The sequence below is a fragment of the Lampris incognitus genome, chromosome 2 (assembly GCF_029633865.1).
Source record: "Lampris incognitus isolate fLamInc1 chromosome 2, fLamInc1.hap2, whole genome shotgun sequence".
NCBI lineage: Eukaryota > Metazoa > Chordata > Actinopteri > Lampriformes > Lampridae > Lampris > Lampris incognitus.
The window spans coordinates 148714541-148734471 of record NC_079212.1 but is presented as its reverse complement, the minus strand read 5'-3'; the positions used below and the strand labels follow the sequence as shown (position 1 = coordinate 148734471).

At 48.0% G+C, this 19931-nt stretch overlaps 1 protein-coding gene across 1 annotated transcript in view; it reads left to right on the top strand.

The window, feature by feature from the left end:
• The window catches only part of nisch (nischarin), a 96617-nt gene extending 86034 nt beyond the window's left edge, over positions 1-10583 (top strand). Inside the window, exons 25-28 of the mRNA XM_056273546.1 lie at positions 1546-1707; positions 2427-2599; positions 2894-3042; positions 9136-10583. Coding sequence (XP_056129521.1) covers positions 1546-1707; positions 2427-2599; positions 2894-3042; positions 9136-9457 — 806 coding nt within the window. The 3' untranslated portion in view covers positions 9458-10583. The remainder of the gene's footprint in view (positions 1-1545; positions 1708-2426; positions 2600-2893; positions 3043-9135) is intronic.
• The last annotated feature ends 9348 nt before the right edge of the window (positions 10584-19931 follow it).

The following is a 19931-nucleotide window of genomic DNA, read 5'->3' as shown; positions in this document are numbered from 1 at the left end:
AACAACATGCTGTCTCCACACACTACTAACATGTTAGACATGCTGTCTCCACTCACTACTAACATGATAACATGCTGTCTCCACACACTACTAACATGATAACATGCTGTCTCCACACACTACTAACATGATAACATGCTGTCTCCACACACTACTAACATGATAACATGCTGTCTCCACACACTACTAACATGTTAGACATGCTGTCTCCACACACTACTAACATGTTAGACATGCTGTCTCCACACACTACTAACATGTTAAACAATATGCTGTCTCCACACACTGCTAACATGTTAGACATGCTGTCTCCACACACTGTGTTAAGGTAGCTTGGACGAGCCAGCTGTTGAGATGAGCTGTTAATATGCCATGTCGTCTGCTATTAACATGGTCATTTAGCTTCTCTGTGGTTTATTCTTGACCTTTTTTCTTATCCTATTCAAAGCACCTTTCAGTTTTAGAAAAGCTCTTTAAAAATAAATTATTATTAATATTATTATTATTAATAAAGATATTAATATGATAAACCTGTCATAATGTTCTTTGGCAGACTGGATTAATGTGGTTGTGCGTTTAGCTTGACTGTCAGGAAGATGTGGGGTGTCAGGAAGAGATGGGGTGTCAGGAAAACGTGGGGTGTCAGGAAGATATGAGGTGTCAGGAAACCCATGGGGTGTCAGGTACACGTGGGGTGTCAGGAAGACGCGGGGTGTCAGGAATATGTGGGGTGTCATGAAGAGGTGGGGTGTCATGAAGTGGGGTGTCAGGAAGACGTGGGATGTCAGGAAGAGATGGGGTGTCAGGAAGACCTGGGGTGTCAGGAAGATGCGGGATGTCAGAAAGTAGGGTGTCAGGAAGATGTGGGGTGTCAGGAAAGACGTGTGGTGTCAGGAAGATGTGAGGTGTTGGGAAGATGTGGGGTGTCAGGAAGACGTGGGATGTCAGGAGGTGGGGTGTCAGGAAGAGGTGGGGTGTCAGGAAGACGTGGGATGTCAGGAGGTGGGGTGTCAGGAAGAGGTGGGGTGTCAGGAAGATGTGGGGTGGGTGGAGTGACCAGTGAGAGCAGGAGAAGATGTGATTACTAGGGAACATTGATAATGAAAGAAGTCAAAGTGGTTTATTACACATTTATTACACATTTATTATACATTTGATATACCTTAATTACACATTTATTATAAATGTATTACGCATTTATTATACATTTAATATACCTTAATTACACATTTATTACACATTTAATATACATTTATTATACAGCGTGTCTGGTTGCATTCACACCTCTGTGTCTCCAGAGACGTCATCTGTCACAAAATGTCCAATGGAGGAACGAGTACTGAAACTTCCTACTGAAGTAAAAGTATTGTTACTTTATTGATCACTTACTTCAATACTAGTAAAAGTATTGATGAAGAAAATGACTCAGGTTTAAGTACATGGGTTTCCTAGTGAAAACTATTTAAGTACTTACTTTGTCTGCAGGTAAGACAGCTGAACAGATTATGATTATGTTTGTGTGTGTATGTGTGTGTGTGTGTGTAGGTAAGACAGCTGAACAGATAGTGTGCTGTGTGAACCGGGACAGTTATGGGACTGCAGCTTTCCTGCAGGAGTTGATGGCGGCCCTCAGCCTGCAGGTGGCGCAGCCTCCTCCACAGCCCTCTGAACAAGACTTCTACTCCCACTTCTCCAGCAAAGGAACAGGTACACTGGCCTGCAGCACCACAGTTAGACTGCAGGGAGAAAGTAGATGGAGAGATGCTGGAAAAAAATGGGAAATTCTTGGCGTCCGGGTGGCGTGGCGGTCTATTCTGTTGCCTACCAACACAGCAGTCGCTAGTTCGAATCCCTGTGTTACGTCCGGCTTGGTCGGGCGTCCCTACAAACACAATTGGCCGTATCTGCAGGTGGGAAGCTGGATGTGGGTATGTGTCCTGGTCACTGCACTAGCGCTTCCTCTGGTTGGTCGGGGCGCCTGTTCAGGGGGGAGGGGGAACTGGGGAGAACAGCGTGATCCTACCACGTGCTACATCCCCCTGGTGAAACTCCTCACTGTCAGGTGAAAAGAAGCGGCTGGCGACTCCACATGTATGGGAGGAGACATGTGGTAGTCTGCAGCCCTCCCCGGATCAGCAGAGGGGGTGGAGCAGAGACCGGGACGGCTCGGAAGAGTGGGGTGATTGACCAAGTACAATTGGGGAGGGGAAAAAAAATCACCAAATAAATAAATAGAAATTGGGGGATTCAGCAAACTTAGTTGTCTATTTGGTATTAATCGTGACTCATTTAATTAAACATTTCAAGCCACAGTGAGTCCTGTTCAGACACAAACTGAGTTCAGAATTCCCATTCTGGTTCAGTCTGAAGCCTTCATGAGGCTGTTCCGGTCTACAGTACCACGTTTCCTGTGTCTTCACCTGCAGGTAAAATCCAGAACTATGAGTTGATCCACAGCAGCAAGGTGAAGTTTATTTACCCTAGTGAGGAGGAGATGGGAGACCTGACCTTCATCGTTGCAGAGAGGAGGACTCTCACTAATTTAGCCTCTTCATCCTCACATTCCGTGAACATCCTGCTCTACCTGCTGGTCTTCCAGGTACAGCCTTCCTCTGCATCTCCCATCTTCCTGTTCAGCGGTCAACACAGTTGATTGTGGTAATTTTGTGAAAACCGTGGAAGAACAGGACGTTGGAAGTGTTACCAAGATACCATGTGGCTTCTGAGGAGTTGGATCACGATGTGAACCTGGTTTTCCAGATGTTTAACCTGCTGGTCTGCTGTATTGTGTTTTATTCGGTTTTCTCTCCGCAAGTTAAATTGTTTTCCTTTCTCTCATTTTACCTCCTCTCTTGTTCTTCTTTGCTCTTTTTGCCTCTTTCCTTGGTGTCAGGTCCAGACAGCCAGCAACTCGTCAACCTCCGCCCCCTCTCCTGTTCTGCAGCCCAGAACTCTGATCCTGACCAGCACTGACATCTTTCTATTAGACGAGGACTATGTCAGTTACCCGCTACCAGACTTTGCCAAGGAACCTCCTTCCAGGTCGGAAGACGCGTCTCCCCTCACCTGTATCACCTGATTTACAGTACCACAAAAAAGTACTTCCCCTCCCTGAGTTCCTCTGTTTGTGCATATTTGTCACACGGGATGGTTTTAGATCTTCATACAAAATATGATACAAGGACAACCCAAATAAACACAAAATACAGTTTTTAAATGATCATTTCATGTATTGAAGGAAAACCGTTATGCAACACCCATATCACCCATCTGAAAAATGTCCCCCCTGAACTTATAACTGCTTCTGCCACCTTTAGCAGCAACAACTGCAACCAACCCTCCCTATAACTGGAGATCCGTCGTTCTAATCGCCGTGGAGGAATTTTGGCCCACTCTTCTTTGCAGACTTGCTGTAATTCAACGACATTGGAGGGTTTTCAAACATCGACTGCTCCTGCTACAGCATCTTGATGGCGTTCACCTCAGGACTTTGGCTAGACCACTATAAAACCTTCATGTTGTTTCTTGTGAGCCATTCTGAAGTGGATCACAGAGGGTTGAATCAGTTCATCTGGACACAAAGTTTACTGACAGAAACCTTTCAGTCTCACCTAACTGCAGGTGTCCCCACCCTTATAAACAATACAGTGACTGCAGGTGTCTCCACCCTTATAAACAATACAGTGACTGCAGGTGTCTCCACCCTTATAAACAATACAGTGACCGCAGGTGTCCCCACCCTTATAAACAATACAGTGACCGCAGGTGTCCCCACCCTTATAAACAATACAGTGACTGCAGGTGTCCCCACCCTTATAAACAATACAGTGACTGCAGGTGTCCCCACCCTTATAAACAATACAGTGACTGCAGGTACCCCCACCCTTATAAACAATACAGTGACTGCAGGTGTCCCCACCTTTATAAACAATACAGTGACCGCAGGTACCCCCACCCTTATAAACAATACAGTGACTGCAGGTGTCCCACCCTTATAAACAATACAGTGACCGCAGGTACCCCCACCCTTATAAACAATACAGTGACTGCAGGTGTCCCCAGCCTTATAAACAATACAGTGACTGCAGGTGTCCCCACCCTTATAAACAATACAGTGACTGCAGGTGTCCCCACCCTTATAAACAATACAGTGACTGCAGGTACCCCACCCTTATAAACAATACAGTGACTGCAGGTGTCCCCACCCTTATAAACAATACAGTGACTGCAGGTATCCCCGCCTTTATAAACAATACAGTGACTGCAGGTACCCCCACCCTTATAAACAATACAGTGACTGCAGGTGTCCCCACCCTTATAAACAATACAGTGGCATAATGACCCAAACCAACGACCAGTTTCATATGTAAATATGGTGTGACCACTAACTAGAGTTACAGAGGTCATGTGTACTATTCACAGAGAGTTGGGGAATGTTTGCAATCACAGCATTGTAAGATGGTGAAAGATCAGAACCGTGTTTATTGGCCATGTCGGTTTACCCAAACATGGAACGTGACTCTGGTTTTGTGGCTCTCTCAGTGTACTTAACCTAGAATAACAACACTACAACGCAACAACCTTCACACATATACACAAGGACTGACTACACAGGAGAAATAAGAGGTGGTAAGGTGCAGTGGTGAAGAGAATATATCAGAGATGCTGAAATACATGTTAGCAGCTTACTTACATACATGCCTGAGGTAGATGGGCATGACAGAGTGTACCAGTACACGTACAATGTACAGTAAAGTATATACAACATGTACAGTACAGTATGTACAACATGTACAGTATATACAACATGTGCAGTACAGTATATACAACATGTACAGTACAGTATGTACAACATGTACAGTATATACAACATTAACAGTACAGTATATACAACATGTACAGTACAGTATATACAGCATGTACAGTACAGTACATGTATAGTACAGTATGTACAACATGTACAGTATATACAGCATGAACAGTACAGTAAATACAACATTTACAGTACAGTATATACAGCATGTACAGTACAGTATATACAACATGGTTGGATTTATTGTCAGTGTTAAGTGTTCATGTGAATGACAGCCCACGGAAAGAAACTGTTTTTATATCTGGTTGTTTTGGGGTACAGTGCTCTGTAGTGCCTACCAGAGGGGAGGAGTTGGAACAGGTTGTGACCAGGGTGTGATGGGTCTGCAGTGATGTTGCCTGCCCATTTCCTGAGTCTGGAGGTGTATAAGTCCTGAATGGAGGGCAGGTTGGCACCAGTGATCTTCTCTGCAGACTTAACTGTCCGTTATAGTCTGTCCCTGTCCTGTTTGATGGCCGAACCAAACCAGACAGTGATGGATGTGCAGAGGACAGGCTGGATTACTGCAGCGTAGAACTGAATCAGCAGGTTGAATTTGTTGAGCTGGTGGAGAAAGAACATCCTCTGCTGAGCATTTTTGATTATTGTGTCTATGTTGGATGTCCGCCTTAGGTCCTGGGAGATTGTGGAACCCAGACATCTGTAGGTTTTCACCGTAGACACTGTTGTTGAGTATGGTGAGGGGGGCAGTGTTGGAGGGGCTCCCCCTGAAGTCCATTGTCATCTCCACTGTTTTTAGCGTGTTAAGCTCCGGGTTGTTACGGCCACACCAGAGAACCAGCTGATCAACCTCCCGTCTATATGCAGACTCGTCACCATCCCGAATACGGCCAATGATGGTTGTTTCGTCCACAAACTTCAGGAGTTTAACAGACGGGTCACCTGAGGTGCAGTCATTTGTGTAGAGGGAGAAGAGCAGAGGGGAGAGCACACATCCCTGAGGGGCACCAGTGCTGATTGTCCGGGTGCTGGATGTGATTTTCCCCAGCCTCACCTGCTGCCTCCTGTGTGTCAGGAAGTTTTAATCCACTGGCAGACGGGGGCTGGTACAGTGAGCCAGGTGAGTTTGGAGTGGAGGATATCTGGGGCGATGGTGTTGAACACTGAGCTGAAGTCCAAAAACAGGACCCTTGCATATGTCCCTGGGGAGTCGAGGTGTTGGAAGATTTAGTGCAATCCCATGTGGACTGCATCATCCACTGACCCATTTGGTTGGTAGGCAAACTGTAGGGGGTCGAGCAGGGGGCCTGTGATTTCCCCTCGAAGGATTTCATGACCACAAATGTTAGGGCAATGGGCCTGTAGTCATTTAATCCTATGATATGGGGTTTCTTGGGGACCGGGATGATAGGGGAGCTCTTGGAGCATCCCAAAAGGCTCGAGGGTTATCAATGTGCTTTTTAGCAAATATGAGATAAGCAATGATGTTCTCCTAGTTAGCAGTGCCAGAAAAGTTGGATCAGCTCATCTGGACACAAGGTTTGGTGGGAGAAACATTTCATCGTCATCTAAGGGACGTCGTCAGTCTCAGCTGACTGTAGGTATCCCCACCCTTATAAACAAACCCCAAAACACATTGCACCAGAAATTCGTCTCCCCGAAAAGGGAACAACCATCCCGGAACCAAGGGGGGTGGGGGGGCTAAGAGTACATCTGTCTCCATCTTACAATGTTGTGATTGTAACTATTCCCCAACCCTCTGTGAATAGTACACATGGCCATTGTAAGTATTTAGCTGGTGTTAGATCGCCGGTTTCAGACATTATGCAGCTGTACTGTTTGTAAGGGTGGGGAAATCTGCAGTCAGCTGAGACTGACGAAGTCACTTAGATGAGTGATGATGTTTTTGTTTTCCCCATTAAACCTTGTGTCCAGATGAACTGGTTCGACTTTAATGATATTCTACACCTGGATCAGTGAGCATGCATCAAGAGAGGTAGCAGTGGTTTGCACCTTGCAGCTCTCCCATGAAACCCATTTTTGACCAGTGTTCTTGCTTTTTGTCAAATCATGGACCATGACCTTAGCTGAGGCTCGAGAGGCCTGCAGCTCTCAACATGTTGTCTTGTTTTGGGGTTTTTCTTGTGGCTTACCGGATGAGTGGTCATTGTGCCCTCAGAGGAATGTTGGTAGGCCAGCCATCTCCTAGGAAGATTCACCGCTATTGGTAGTTTTCTACATTGGGAGACAGTGGCTCTCGCTGTGGTTCGATGGAGTCCCAGAGCCTTAAAAATGGCTTTGTAACCCTTTCCTGGCTGATGTATCGCAACAACTGTTTTCTCACCTCTTCTAGGATTTCTTTTGATGGCGGCATAGTGTTCTGCTTGCTGAGACCTTGTAGCCTACTTCACATGGGTGGTAAGGTCCTGTATAAGTCATGTTTAGATTCAGCATGGCTGGCAGTCATCCAGCCTGGGTGTGTCTGCTCTAGTTGAATCCAATGATCAATTAAGTTGGGTTAACTAGTTGATGAGTAACTAAGGGGACAATTACTTTTCACACAAGGTCAGTTGTTGTTGCTAAAGGTGGCACAGCGAGTTATTAAGTTCAGGGGGCAGTTACTTGTCACATGGGGAATATGGGTGTTGGAATTACCATTTAAAAACAGAATGTTGTGTTAACTCAGGGTCTCCTTGTCTTACTACATTTTGATTGAAGATCTGAAACAATTAAAGTGTGACAATATGCAAAAATAGAGGAAATCAGTATGAGGGCAAATACTTTTTCACATCACTGTACCTGTATCACTTCACTCACGTGTATCACTTCATTTACCTGTCTCAGCTCATTCACCTGTATCACTTCACTCACCTGTATCACTTCATTTACCTGTCTCAGCTCATTCACCTGTATCACTTCATTCACCTGTATCACTTCATTCACCTGTATCACTTCACTCACCTGTATCACTTCATTCACCTATATCACTTCACTCACCTGTATCACTTCATTTACCTGTCTCAGCTCATTCACCTGTATCACTTCATTCACCTGTATCACTTCACTCACCTGTATCACTTCATTCACCTGTATCACTTCACTCACCTGTATCACTTCATTTACCTGTCTCAGCTCATTCACCTGTATCACCTCACTCACCTGTATCACTTCATTTACCTGTCTCAGCTCATTCACCTGTATCACTTCACTCACCTGTATCACTTCATTTACCTGTCTCCGCTCATTCACCTGTTTCACTTCACTCACCTGTATCACTTCATTTACCTGTCTCTGCTCATTCACCTGTATCACTTCACTCACCTGTATCACTTCATTTACCTGTCTCAGCTCATTCACCTGTATCACCTCACTCACCTGTATCACTTCATTTACCTGTCTCAGCTCATTCACCTGTTTCACTTCACTCACCTGTCTCAGCTCATTCACCTGTATCACTTCACTCACCTGTATCACTTCATTTACCTGTATCACTTCATTTACCTGTCTCAGCTCATTCACCTGTATCACTTCACTCACCTGTATCACTTCATTTACCTGTATCACTTCATTTACCTGTCTCAGCTCATTCACCTGTATCACTTCACTCACCTGTCTCACTTCATTTACCTGTCTCAGCTCATTCACCTGTATCACTTCATTCACCTGTATCACTTCATTTACCTGTCTCAGCTCATTCACCTGTATCACCTCACTCACCTGTCTCACTTCATTCAGCTTAATATAGATTTTTAGAATTCCAAATGGTTCATCTCTGCAGTGCTCTGCAGCCATAAGAAGCACATTTATCTAGAATCCTTGGATTTGGCCTTCGTACCCTCAGACTTTGACCCTCGTCTTTGACGACCTGCCTGGCCCAGACCTGGTGGCTACAGTTCTTTCTAGGTTGGGAGGCAGTACGAGTAATGTGTCTCACCATTGTAAATAGCGCCTCCTATGTCTGTACAGCTGTGGGTGGTTCAGGGGGAAGTAGTGTGACGCTGCACTAGTGTTATGTTCCCCCGGAGAAACCTGCAGCTGACAGGTGAAAGGAGGGGTCAGTGAATATATTGACAGTACTTAACATTAAATATATATATATATATATATATATATATATATATATATATACATATATACACACACACACACACACACACATATATATATATATGTGTGTGTGTGTGTGTGTACCAAATAGCCTGGTAGAGCATGAGATAGTAATATAGTAATCATATCATAATCCAGACCACATGTCAAGTCCATAAAACATTAAGTACTGTATTCTTGATAAATTTTCATTGATATTGTCTGTGTCCTAGCAGGGAGCGGTACCAGCTGCGGGAGACTCGGAGGATCCGGGATGTGGACCGGGTCCTGTTGGGGTACCAGACGTACCCTCAGGCTTTGACCCTCGTCTTTGACGACCTGCCTGGCCCAGACCTGTTGTGCCACCTCACCATGGACCACTTCACGGCAGCGGGGGGCTCCCAGAGCACATGGGTTGCTGGGGCTGGGGCGGAAGGGGAGGTCCAGTGGTGTATTTTTGTCCCAGGAGCCGACAGCAGGGAGAGGCTCATCTGTCTCCTCGCCCGCCAGTGGGAGGCGCTCTGCAGCCGTGAACTACCTGTAGAACTCACTGGCTGATTGTCAGACTGAGGATGATTGACAGGTCAACTTGAAGCTTGTTTGGCCAACTAGATTTGACTGCAAGTCCAGGCTGGATGGACCTGGGTTGGTTCACATGCAGTCTTCCTGCCTGATCGGCTGACTGGAGTTGTGTGATGTGGGAACTCGGCGCTGTGTTGGCTGACGGCTGTTCAAGCCCTCCTGCTGATCTACTGCAGCAAAGCTCAACACAACAGGATCTCTACAATGAAGAAGACACAAATGAGCAAACCAACAAAAGCACAGAGACAAACCTGTTGTCGCGGACAGACAGACAGACAGACAGACAGACGGACAGAGATTACTTATCATTGATACCAGGGGAGACTCACACAGTCCATATTTTCTTCTTCGGCTTCTGAGACGCAGAACAAACACATACATACACACTGCTGCTAGGCACTGTGCTTCCTGTACCACGTTAGTTAAGCAGTGTAACTGCAGTAGTACTGCTGTATTACTACACTATTGTTACAGTATAAGTGCCCTGTTGATATATTACAACTATAGTTCTGCCACAGTATTACCACAGTGTTGTTGTAGCAGTATTACTGCAGCACTACAATAGTGTTACTACAGTGCTACTGCAGGGTCACTATACTACTACTACTACAGTGTTAGTGCATTATTGATGCAGTACATCTGGACTGATGTATTAGACATTTACGATTCTGGTAATTATTGTGATTTGTTTTGGACTGAGGATGATTTCCATCCTGAAGCTACTTTTGTATTATTGAATTATTATTGTTATTATAATTATTATGAGGTGTTACTGATGAGGATTATTTTCATATTATATTTTATCTTAACGTGTTGGACTTTTCAGAATTTATTACTGAACAAACTGAAGACCAACAGTGTTGGAAACTGACCGATGGCCTTTGTTGTTTTGTTATTAAAGAGGAAACCACTGAGTCACACAGGTCACACCGCTTCCGGAGCCTTCTGTCACCACGACAGGTCCCGTCGTCCTGTCTGAGAGCACAACTCTCTGGTGATTGTCATGCTTTATTTATGCACTGGAGCATTATGGGTAAAATGGCACAAATGTAATGGCTTCACGTGTGTATTATTTAACCATCACAACAATAAACACGCAGTATTTGCCCACAGTACTGTATCGTGTTCTTCAGTCACAGAATGGAGGCGTAGTAGTGATAAATCTACTTTATTTGTGCAACCCCCCTCCTCTGAAGTGGAGCTCAGCAGAGGCGTCGGTCAGTGTTTCTGGTCCTGTTCTCGTCAGGAGACGCTCAGAATTAAAAGCGGCGAGTCAGCAGTCACAATCTGTTCTTCCTGTTGTCCCTCCAGGACTTCCTGATGAATCAGCTGTTCGTCCCCCAGAACTTCCTGTCTGTCAGTGACCCGTCACCCCATCACCTCCCGTTTTCTGTGAGGCAGCACTTTACTGGCCGAGTCAGGACGAGTCTTCTCCGCTCAGCAGAATCTGGTATCCGGCCTCAGATTGGACCCCCGCTGACCAATAGGAAAGATCCAAAGGAAGAACCGTAAAGAAAATATGTTTAAATGGTGATGAATTACCCTTAAATTCAAAACACCAGAATGAGGCCTCCATTGTTCCAGCACATCTGTCAGTAAACAGGACATTATTTCTCCCATGATGATCCCGCGCCAGTCTTGAACAGAATCAACACCTGAGTCCTAATTTTTTCTAATGACTTCTGATCGTCATCAACAAAATCAGACCACACCATCCTGCGTCACATCACACCATCCTGCATCACATCACACCACCCTGCATCACCTCACACCATCCTGCATCACCTCACACCATCCTGCATCACCTCACCACCCTGCATCACCTCACACCATCCTGCATCACATCACACCACCCTGCGTCACACCACACCATCCTGCATCACATCACACCATCCTGCATCACCTCACACCACCCTGCATCACATCACACCATCCTGCGTCACATCACACCATCCTGCATCACATCACACCATCCTGCGTCACACCACACCATCCTGCATCACATCACACCATCCTGCATCACCTCACACCATCCTGCATCACCTCACACCATCCTGCATCACATCACACCATCCTGCATCATATCACACCATCCTGCATCATATCACACCATCCTGCATCACCTCACACCATCCTGCATCACCTCACACCATCCTGCGTCACATCACACCATCCTGCATCACCTCACACCATCCTGCATCACCTCACACCATCCTGCATCACCTCACACCATCCTGCGTCACATCACACCATCCTGCATCACCTCACACCATCCTGCATCACCTCACACCATCCTGCGTCACACCACACCATCCTGCATCACCTCACACCATCCTGCGTCACATCACACCATCCTGCATCACATCACACCATCCTGCGTCACACCACACCACCCTGCATCACCTCACACCACCCTGCATCACCTCACACCATCCTGCATCACATCACACCATCCTGCATCACCTCACACCATCCTGCATCACCTCACAACACCCTGCATCACCTCACACCATCCTGCATCACATCACACCACCCTGCGTCACACCACACCATCCTGCATCACATCACACCATCCTGCGTCACACCACACCACCCTGCATCACCTCACACCACCCTGCGTCACCTCTCACCCTCCTGCGTCACATCACACCATCCTGCATCACATCACACCATCCTGCATCACCTCACACCACCCTGCGTCACCTCACACCATCCTGCGTCACATCACACCATCCTGCATCACATCACACCATCCTGCATCACATCACACCATCCTGCATCACATCACACCACCCTGCATCACCTCACACCATCCTGCGTCACATCACAACATCCTGCGTCACATCACACCACCTGCTTCACATCACGCCACCCTGCGTCACATCACGCCATCCTGCGTCACACCACACCATCCTGCCTCACATCACACCACCCTGCATCACATCACACCATTCTGCATCACCTCACACCACCCTGCATCACCTCACACCATCCTGCATCACCTCACACCACCCTGCATCACCTCACACCACCCTGCATCACCTCACACCACCCTGCATCACATCACACCATCCTGCATCACCTCACACCATCCTGCATCACATCACAACATCCTGCGTCACATCACACCACCTGCTTCACATCACGCCACCCTGCGTCACATCACGCCATCCTGCGTCACACCACACCATCCTGCCTCACATCACACCATTCTGCATCACCTCACACCACCCTGCATCACCTCACACCATCCTGCATCACCTCACACCACCCTGCATCACCTCACACCACCCTGCATCACATCACACCATCCTGCATCACCTCACACCACCCTGCATCACCTCACACCATCCTGCGTCACATCACACCATCCTGCATCACATCACACCATCCTGCATCACATCACACCATCCTGCATCACCTCACACCACCCTGCGTCACCTCACACCATCCTGCGTCACATCACACCATCCTGCATCACATCACACCACCTGCTTCACATCACGCCACCCTGCGTCACATCACACCATCCTGCGTCACACCACACCATCCTGCATCACATCACACCACCCTGCATCACCTCACACCACTCTGCGTCACATCACGCCACCCTGCGTCACATCACACCACCCTGCGTCACATCACACCATCCTGCGTCACACCACACCATCCTGCATCACATCACACCATCCTGCATCACCTCACACCACCCTGCATCACATCACACCATCCTGCATCACCTCACACCATCCTGCATCACATCACACCATCCTGCGTCACATCACACCATCCTGCATCACCTCACACCATCCTGCGTCACACCACACCATCCTGCATCACCTCACACCATCCTGCGTCACATCACACCATCCTGCATCACATCACACCATCCTGCGTCACACCACACCACCCTGCATCACCTCACACCACCCTGCATCACCTCACACCATCCTGCATCACATCACACCATCCTGCATCACCTCACACCATCCTGCATCACCTCACAACACCCTGCATCACCTCACACCATCCTGCATCACATCACACCACCCTGCGTCACACCACACCATCCTGCATCACATCACACCATCCTGCGTCACACCACACCACCCTGCATCACCTCACACCACCCTGCGTCACCTCTCACCCTCCTGCGTCACATCACACCATCCTGCATCACATCACACCATCCTGCATCACCTCACACCACCCTGCGTCACATCACACCATCCTGCATCACATCACACCATCCTGCATCACATCACACCATCCTGCATCACATCACACCACCCTGCATCACCTCACACCATCCTGCGTCACATCACAACATCCTGCGTCACATCACACCACCTGCTTCACATCACGCCACCCTGCGTCACATCACGCCATCCTGCGTCACACCACACCATCCTGCCTCACATCACACCACCCTGCATCACATCACACCATTCTGCATCACCTCACACCACCCTGCATCACCTCACACCATCCTGCATCACCTCACACCACCCTGCATCACCTCACACCACCCTGCATCACCTCACACCACCCTGCATCACATCACACCATCCTGCATCACCTCACACCATCCTGCATCACATCACAACATCCTGCGTCACATCACACCACCTGCTTCACATCACGCCACCCTGCGTCACATCACGCCATCCTGCGTCACACCACACCATCCTGCCTCACATCACACCATTCTGCATCACCTCACACCACCCTGCATCACCTCACACCATCCTGCATCACCTCACACCACCCTGCATCACCTCACACCACCCTGCATCACATCACACCATCCTGCATCACCTCACACCACCCTGCGTCACCTCACACCATCCTGCGTCACATCACACCATCCTGCATCACATCACACCATCCTGCATCACATCACACCATCCTGCATCACCTCACACCACCCTGCGTCACCTCACACCATCCTGCGTCACATCACACCATCCTGCATCACATCACACCACCTGCTTCACATCACGCCACCCTGCGTCACATCACACCATCCTGCGTCACACCACACCATCCTGCATCACATCACACCACCCTGCATCACCTCACACCACTCTGCGTCACATCACGCCACCCTGCGTCACATCACACCACCCTGCGTCACATCACACCATCCTGCGTCACACCACACCATCCTGCATCACATCACACCATCCTGCATCACCTCACACCACCCTGCATCACATCACACCATCCTGCATCACCTCACACCATCCTGCATCACATCACACCATCCTGCGTCACATCACACCATCCTGCATCACATCACACCATCCTGCGTCACCTCACACCACCCTGCATCACCTCACACCATCCTGCATCACATCACACCATCCTGCATCACCTCACACCATCCTGCATCACATCACACCATCCTGCATCACCTCACACCACCCTGCATCACCTCACACCATCCTGCATCACATCACACCACCCTGCGTCACACCACACCATCCTGCATCACATCACACCATCCTGCATCACCTCACACCATCCTGCATCACCTCACACCATCCTGCGTCACATCACACCACCCTGCGTCACATCACACCATCCTGCATCACATCACACCATCCTGCGTCACACCACACCACCCTGCATCACCTCACACCACCCTGCATCACCTCTCACCCTCCTGCGTCACATCACACCATCCTGCGTCACATCACACCATCCTGCATCACCTCACACCACCCTGCGTCACCTCACACCATCCTGCGTCACATCACACCATCCTGCATCACATCACACCATCCTGCATCACATCACACCATCCTGCATCACCTCACACCACCCTGCATCACCTCACACCATCCTGCGTCACATCACAACATCCTGCGTCACATCACACCACCTGCTTCACATCACGCCACCCTGCGTCACATCACGCCATCCTGCGTCACACCACACCATCCTGCCTCACATCACACCACCCTGCATCACCTCACACCATCCTGCATCACCTCACACCACCCTGCATCACCTCACACCACCCTGCATCACCTCACACCACCCTGCATCACCTCACACCACCCTGCATCACATCACACCATCCTGCATCACCTCACACCATCCTGCGTCACATCACACCACCCTGCGTCACATCACACCATCCTGCGTCACACCACACCACCCTGCATCACCTCACACCACCCTGCATCACCTCACACCATCCTGCGTCACATCACACCATCCTGCATCACATCACACCATCCTGCATCACATCACACCATCCTGCATCACATCACACCATCCTGCATCACATCACGCCACCTGCTTCACATCACGCCACCCTGCGTCACATCACACCATCCTGCGTCACACCACACCATCCTGCGTCACATCACACCATCCTGCATCACATCACACCACCTGCTTCACATCACGCCACCCTGCGTCACATCACACCATCCTGCATCACCTCACACCACCCTGCATCACCTCACACCATCCTGCGTCACATCACACCATCCTGCATCACATCACACCATCCTGCATCACCTCACACCACCCTGCATCACCTCACACCACCCTGCATCACCTCACACCACCCTGCATCACCTCACACCATCCTGCGTCACATCACACCATCCTGCATCACATCACACCATCCTGCATCACATCACACCATCCTGCATCACATCACACCATCCTGCATCACATCACGCCACCTGCTTCACATCACGCCACCCTGCGTCACATCACACCATCCTGCATCACATCACACCATCCTGCATCACCTCACACCATCTTGCATCACCTCACACCATCCTGCATCACATCACGCCACCTGCTTCACATCACGCCACCCTGCGTCACATCACGCCACCTGCTTCACATCACACCATCCTGCATCACATCACACCATCCTGCATCACCTCACACCATCTTGCATCACCTCACACCACCCTGCATCACCTCACACCACCCTGCGTCACATCACACCACATTCTGCATCTACTGGTCCAGCTCAGAGGATCATTAAGCCATGCAGTGTGTGTGTGTGTGTGTGTGTGACAGAGAGAGAGACAGACAGACAGGCAGACAGACAGACAGACAGAGACAGAGGGTGTGTTGGTGTATCTGGTGGGAACCTTCCTGCACTGAAGGTCACATCCTGGTTTGTGATTTTTCACATTCACAGAGGAACGGTATGCACACACAACCATTCCAGATCCTCTAGTCAACAGGCTGAAACCACATCACATCCAAAACTTCATCCGATACTATAAAGAACATTTCCTGGAGAAGCTGTGGACCAGCTCAAAGCCTTGTTAAGACAGTTACTATCGGGGTGTCCGGGTGGCGTAGCGGTCTATTCTGTTGCCTATCAACACAGGGATCGCCAGTTCAAATCCCCGTGTTAACTCCGGCTTGGTCGGGCGTCCCTACAGACACAATTGGCTGTGTCTGCAGGTGGGAAGCCAGATGTGGGTATGTGTCCTGGTTGGTCAGGGCGCCTGTTCAGGGAGGAGGGGGAACTGGGGGGAATAGTGTGATCCTCCCACGTGCTACATCCCCCTGGTGAAACTCCTCACTGTCAGGTGAAAAGAAGCAGCTGGCGACTCCACACGTATGGGAGGAGGCATGTGGTAGTCTGCAGCCCTCCCCGGATCAGGAGCAGAGACCGGGACAACTCGGAAGAGTGGGGTAATTGGACGGGTACAATTGGGGACAAAAAAGGGGAAAATCCACAAAGAAAAAGCAATCTTAAGGAGCTACTTTGTGGTTACTAGGTGTTTAGTGGTTACTAGGTGTTTAGTGGTTACGAGGTGTTTAGTGGTTACTAGGTGTTTAGTGGTTACTAGGTGTTTAGTGGTTACGAGGTGGTTAGTGGTTACGAGGTGTTTAGTGGTTACTAGGTGGTTAGTGGTTACTAGGTGTTTAGTGGTTACTAGGTGGTTAGTGGTTACAAGGTGGTTAGTGGTTACTAGGTGTTTAGTGGTTACAAGGTGTTTAGTGGTTACAAGGTGTTTAGTGGTTACTAGGTGGTTAGTGGTTACTAGGTGGTTAGTTGTTACTAGGTGGTTAGTGGTTACTAGGTGTTTAGTGGTTACTAGGTGGTTAGTGGTTACAAGGTGGTTAGTGGTTACTAGGTGTTTAGTGGTTACTAGGTGTTTAGTGGTTACTAGGTGTTTAGTGGTTACGAGGTGGTTAGTGGTTACGAGGTGTTTAGTGGTTACTAGGTGGTTAGTGGTTACTAGGTGTTTAGTGGTTACTAGGTGGTTAGTGGTTACAAGGTGGTTAGTGGTTACTAGGTGTTTAGTGGTTACTAGGTGTTTAGTGGTTACGAGGTGGTTAGTGGTTACGAGTCCAGATATGTAGAACCTACTAGTCCAGGTATGTAGAACCAGACTAGTCCAGATATGTAGAACCTACTAGTCCAGGTATGTGGAACTAGACTAGTCCAGGTATGTAGAACCAGACTAGTCCAGGTATGTAGAACCAGACTAGTCCAGGTATGTAGAACCAGACTAGTCCAGATATGTAGAACCTACTAGTCCAGGTATGTGGAACTAGACTAGTCCAGGTATGTAGAACCAGACTAGTCCAGGTATGTAGAACCTAATAGTCCAGGTATGTGGAACTAGACTGTCCAGATATGTAGAACCAGACTAGTCCAGGTATGTAGAACCTAATAGTCCAGGTATGTAGAACCAGACTAGTCCAGGTATGTGGAACTAGACTAGTCCAGGAATGTAGAACTAGACTAGTCCAGGTATGTAGAACTAGACTAGTACAGGTATGTAGAACTAGATGGAGCATGTAGAACTAGATAGCGCTTATGAACAGAGAACTGTGCTTACAAGCCGGACACTAAACACTGATGCTTTGTCTGACACCAGTCCCTGTTTGCTGATGGTATTCTATATTCCCTTCCTCCATTTTCCTTGTCCGAATTGTAACTGTAAAATTTATTCACTATTTAGTGCCCACGATGCAACTGAAACGGTAACGTCCACAATACTCTCACAAGGGGTTTTACATCATGCCTGGACAGTTTTGGATTACAGCAATATATTGATTTTCCTACGCCCTCCGAAGGACACATACCTGACCTGATCTGCTGCTCTGGTGTAACTCCTCTTAACTGCAGGGCATCTGATTTGCCCATTTCCGACCACAGGTTAGTGTCTTGCCATGTTAACTTAACAGTATCCAAAACAAATGTGTCACGCCCCATCTCGTTCCGTAACATTAAGAATATTGATTTATCTGCTCTCACTAGTGGAACTGATAACCTCCCCAGCAACGACAATTTATCCACCCCAGACGAACTGGTCTCTCATTACAACGACGGCCGTTATAGTCTTTTAGACGATCTTGCTCCTCTGTTTCCTTTACCCACTCTGCCCCTTGGTTTACACCTGCACTAGGCCAGCTTAAAGCTAAGGGCCGTCGCCTGGAACGCCTTTACACGAAAACTGGCCTTGTTGTTCATGAAGACATGTATAATGACCGCATACTTCATTATAAGGAGGCTCAGTCCACTGCTAAATCGTCTTATTATGCAAATTTGATTAGATCAGCTGAAGGGAACACTAGAGCCCTCTTTTCCACAGTAAACAATGTTTGATGGCCACCAGACACTCTCGCACCTCACCTGTATTCAGTTGCTCAATGTAATGCCTTCATGACCTTTTTTAATACCAAAATTGAAAATATTCATCAACAACTGACCTCGTCAAACAGTACTGCATACAGTTCATCTCATTCACCAGTCTGTGCTCCCCTCTCTTCTTTGCTATCTAGTTTTAAACTCCCAACTGTTGCAGAAATATCTGGTCTTATTCACAAATCCAAATCATCTACCTGTCAGTTAGACCCCCTTCCTACTCATTTAGTAAAAGCCTGTCTACCTTCTCTATCCTCTTTAATAACTGATATCATACATTCCTCCCTTACCTCTGGTCTTGTTCCCTCATCTCTCAAAACAGCTGCAATAACTCCAATACTCAAGAAACCTGGTGCAGACCCCAACAATTTGAATAATTTTCACCCAATCTCAAATTTACCATTTCTTTCTAAAACACGTGAAAGAACAGTCGCATCTCAGGTACACGCTCACTTGACTAACAACAACTTGTTTGAACAATTCCAGTCTGGTTTTCGCTCCATGCACAGTACGGAGACAGACTTGGTGACAATCACTAATGAGCTGCTGATGGCAGCTGACTCTGGGCTGTTAACCATACTTGTCCTCCTTGACCTGAGTGCAGCCTTTGATGCAATCTCACACAACATCCTTTTAGAAAGATTAGCTTCCATTAGAATAACTGGCACCCCCCCCCCGACTGGTTTAGATCATATCTCTCTGGCCGCACTCAGTTTGTCCAACTTAAAAATTTGAGATCTCAGTCTTTTCTTGTTACTACCGGTGTTCCACAGGGCTCTGTATTGGGACCCCTCCTATTTG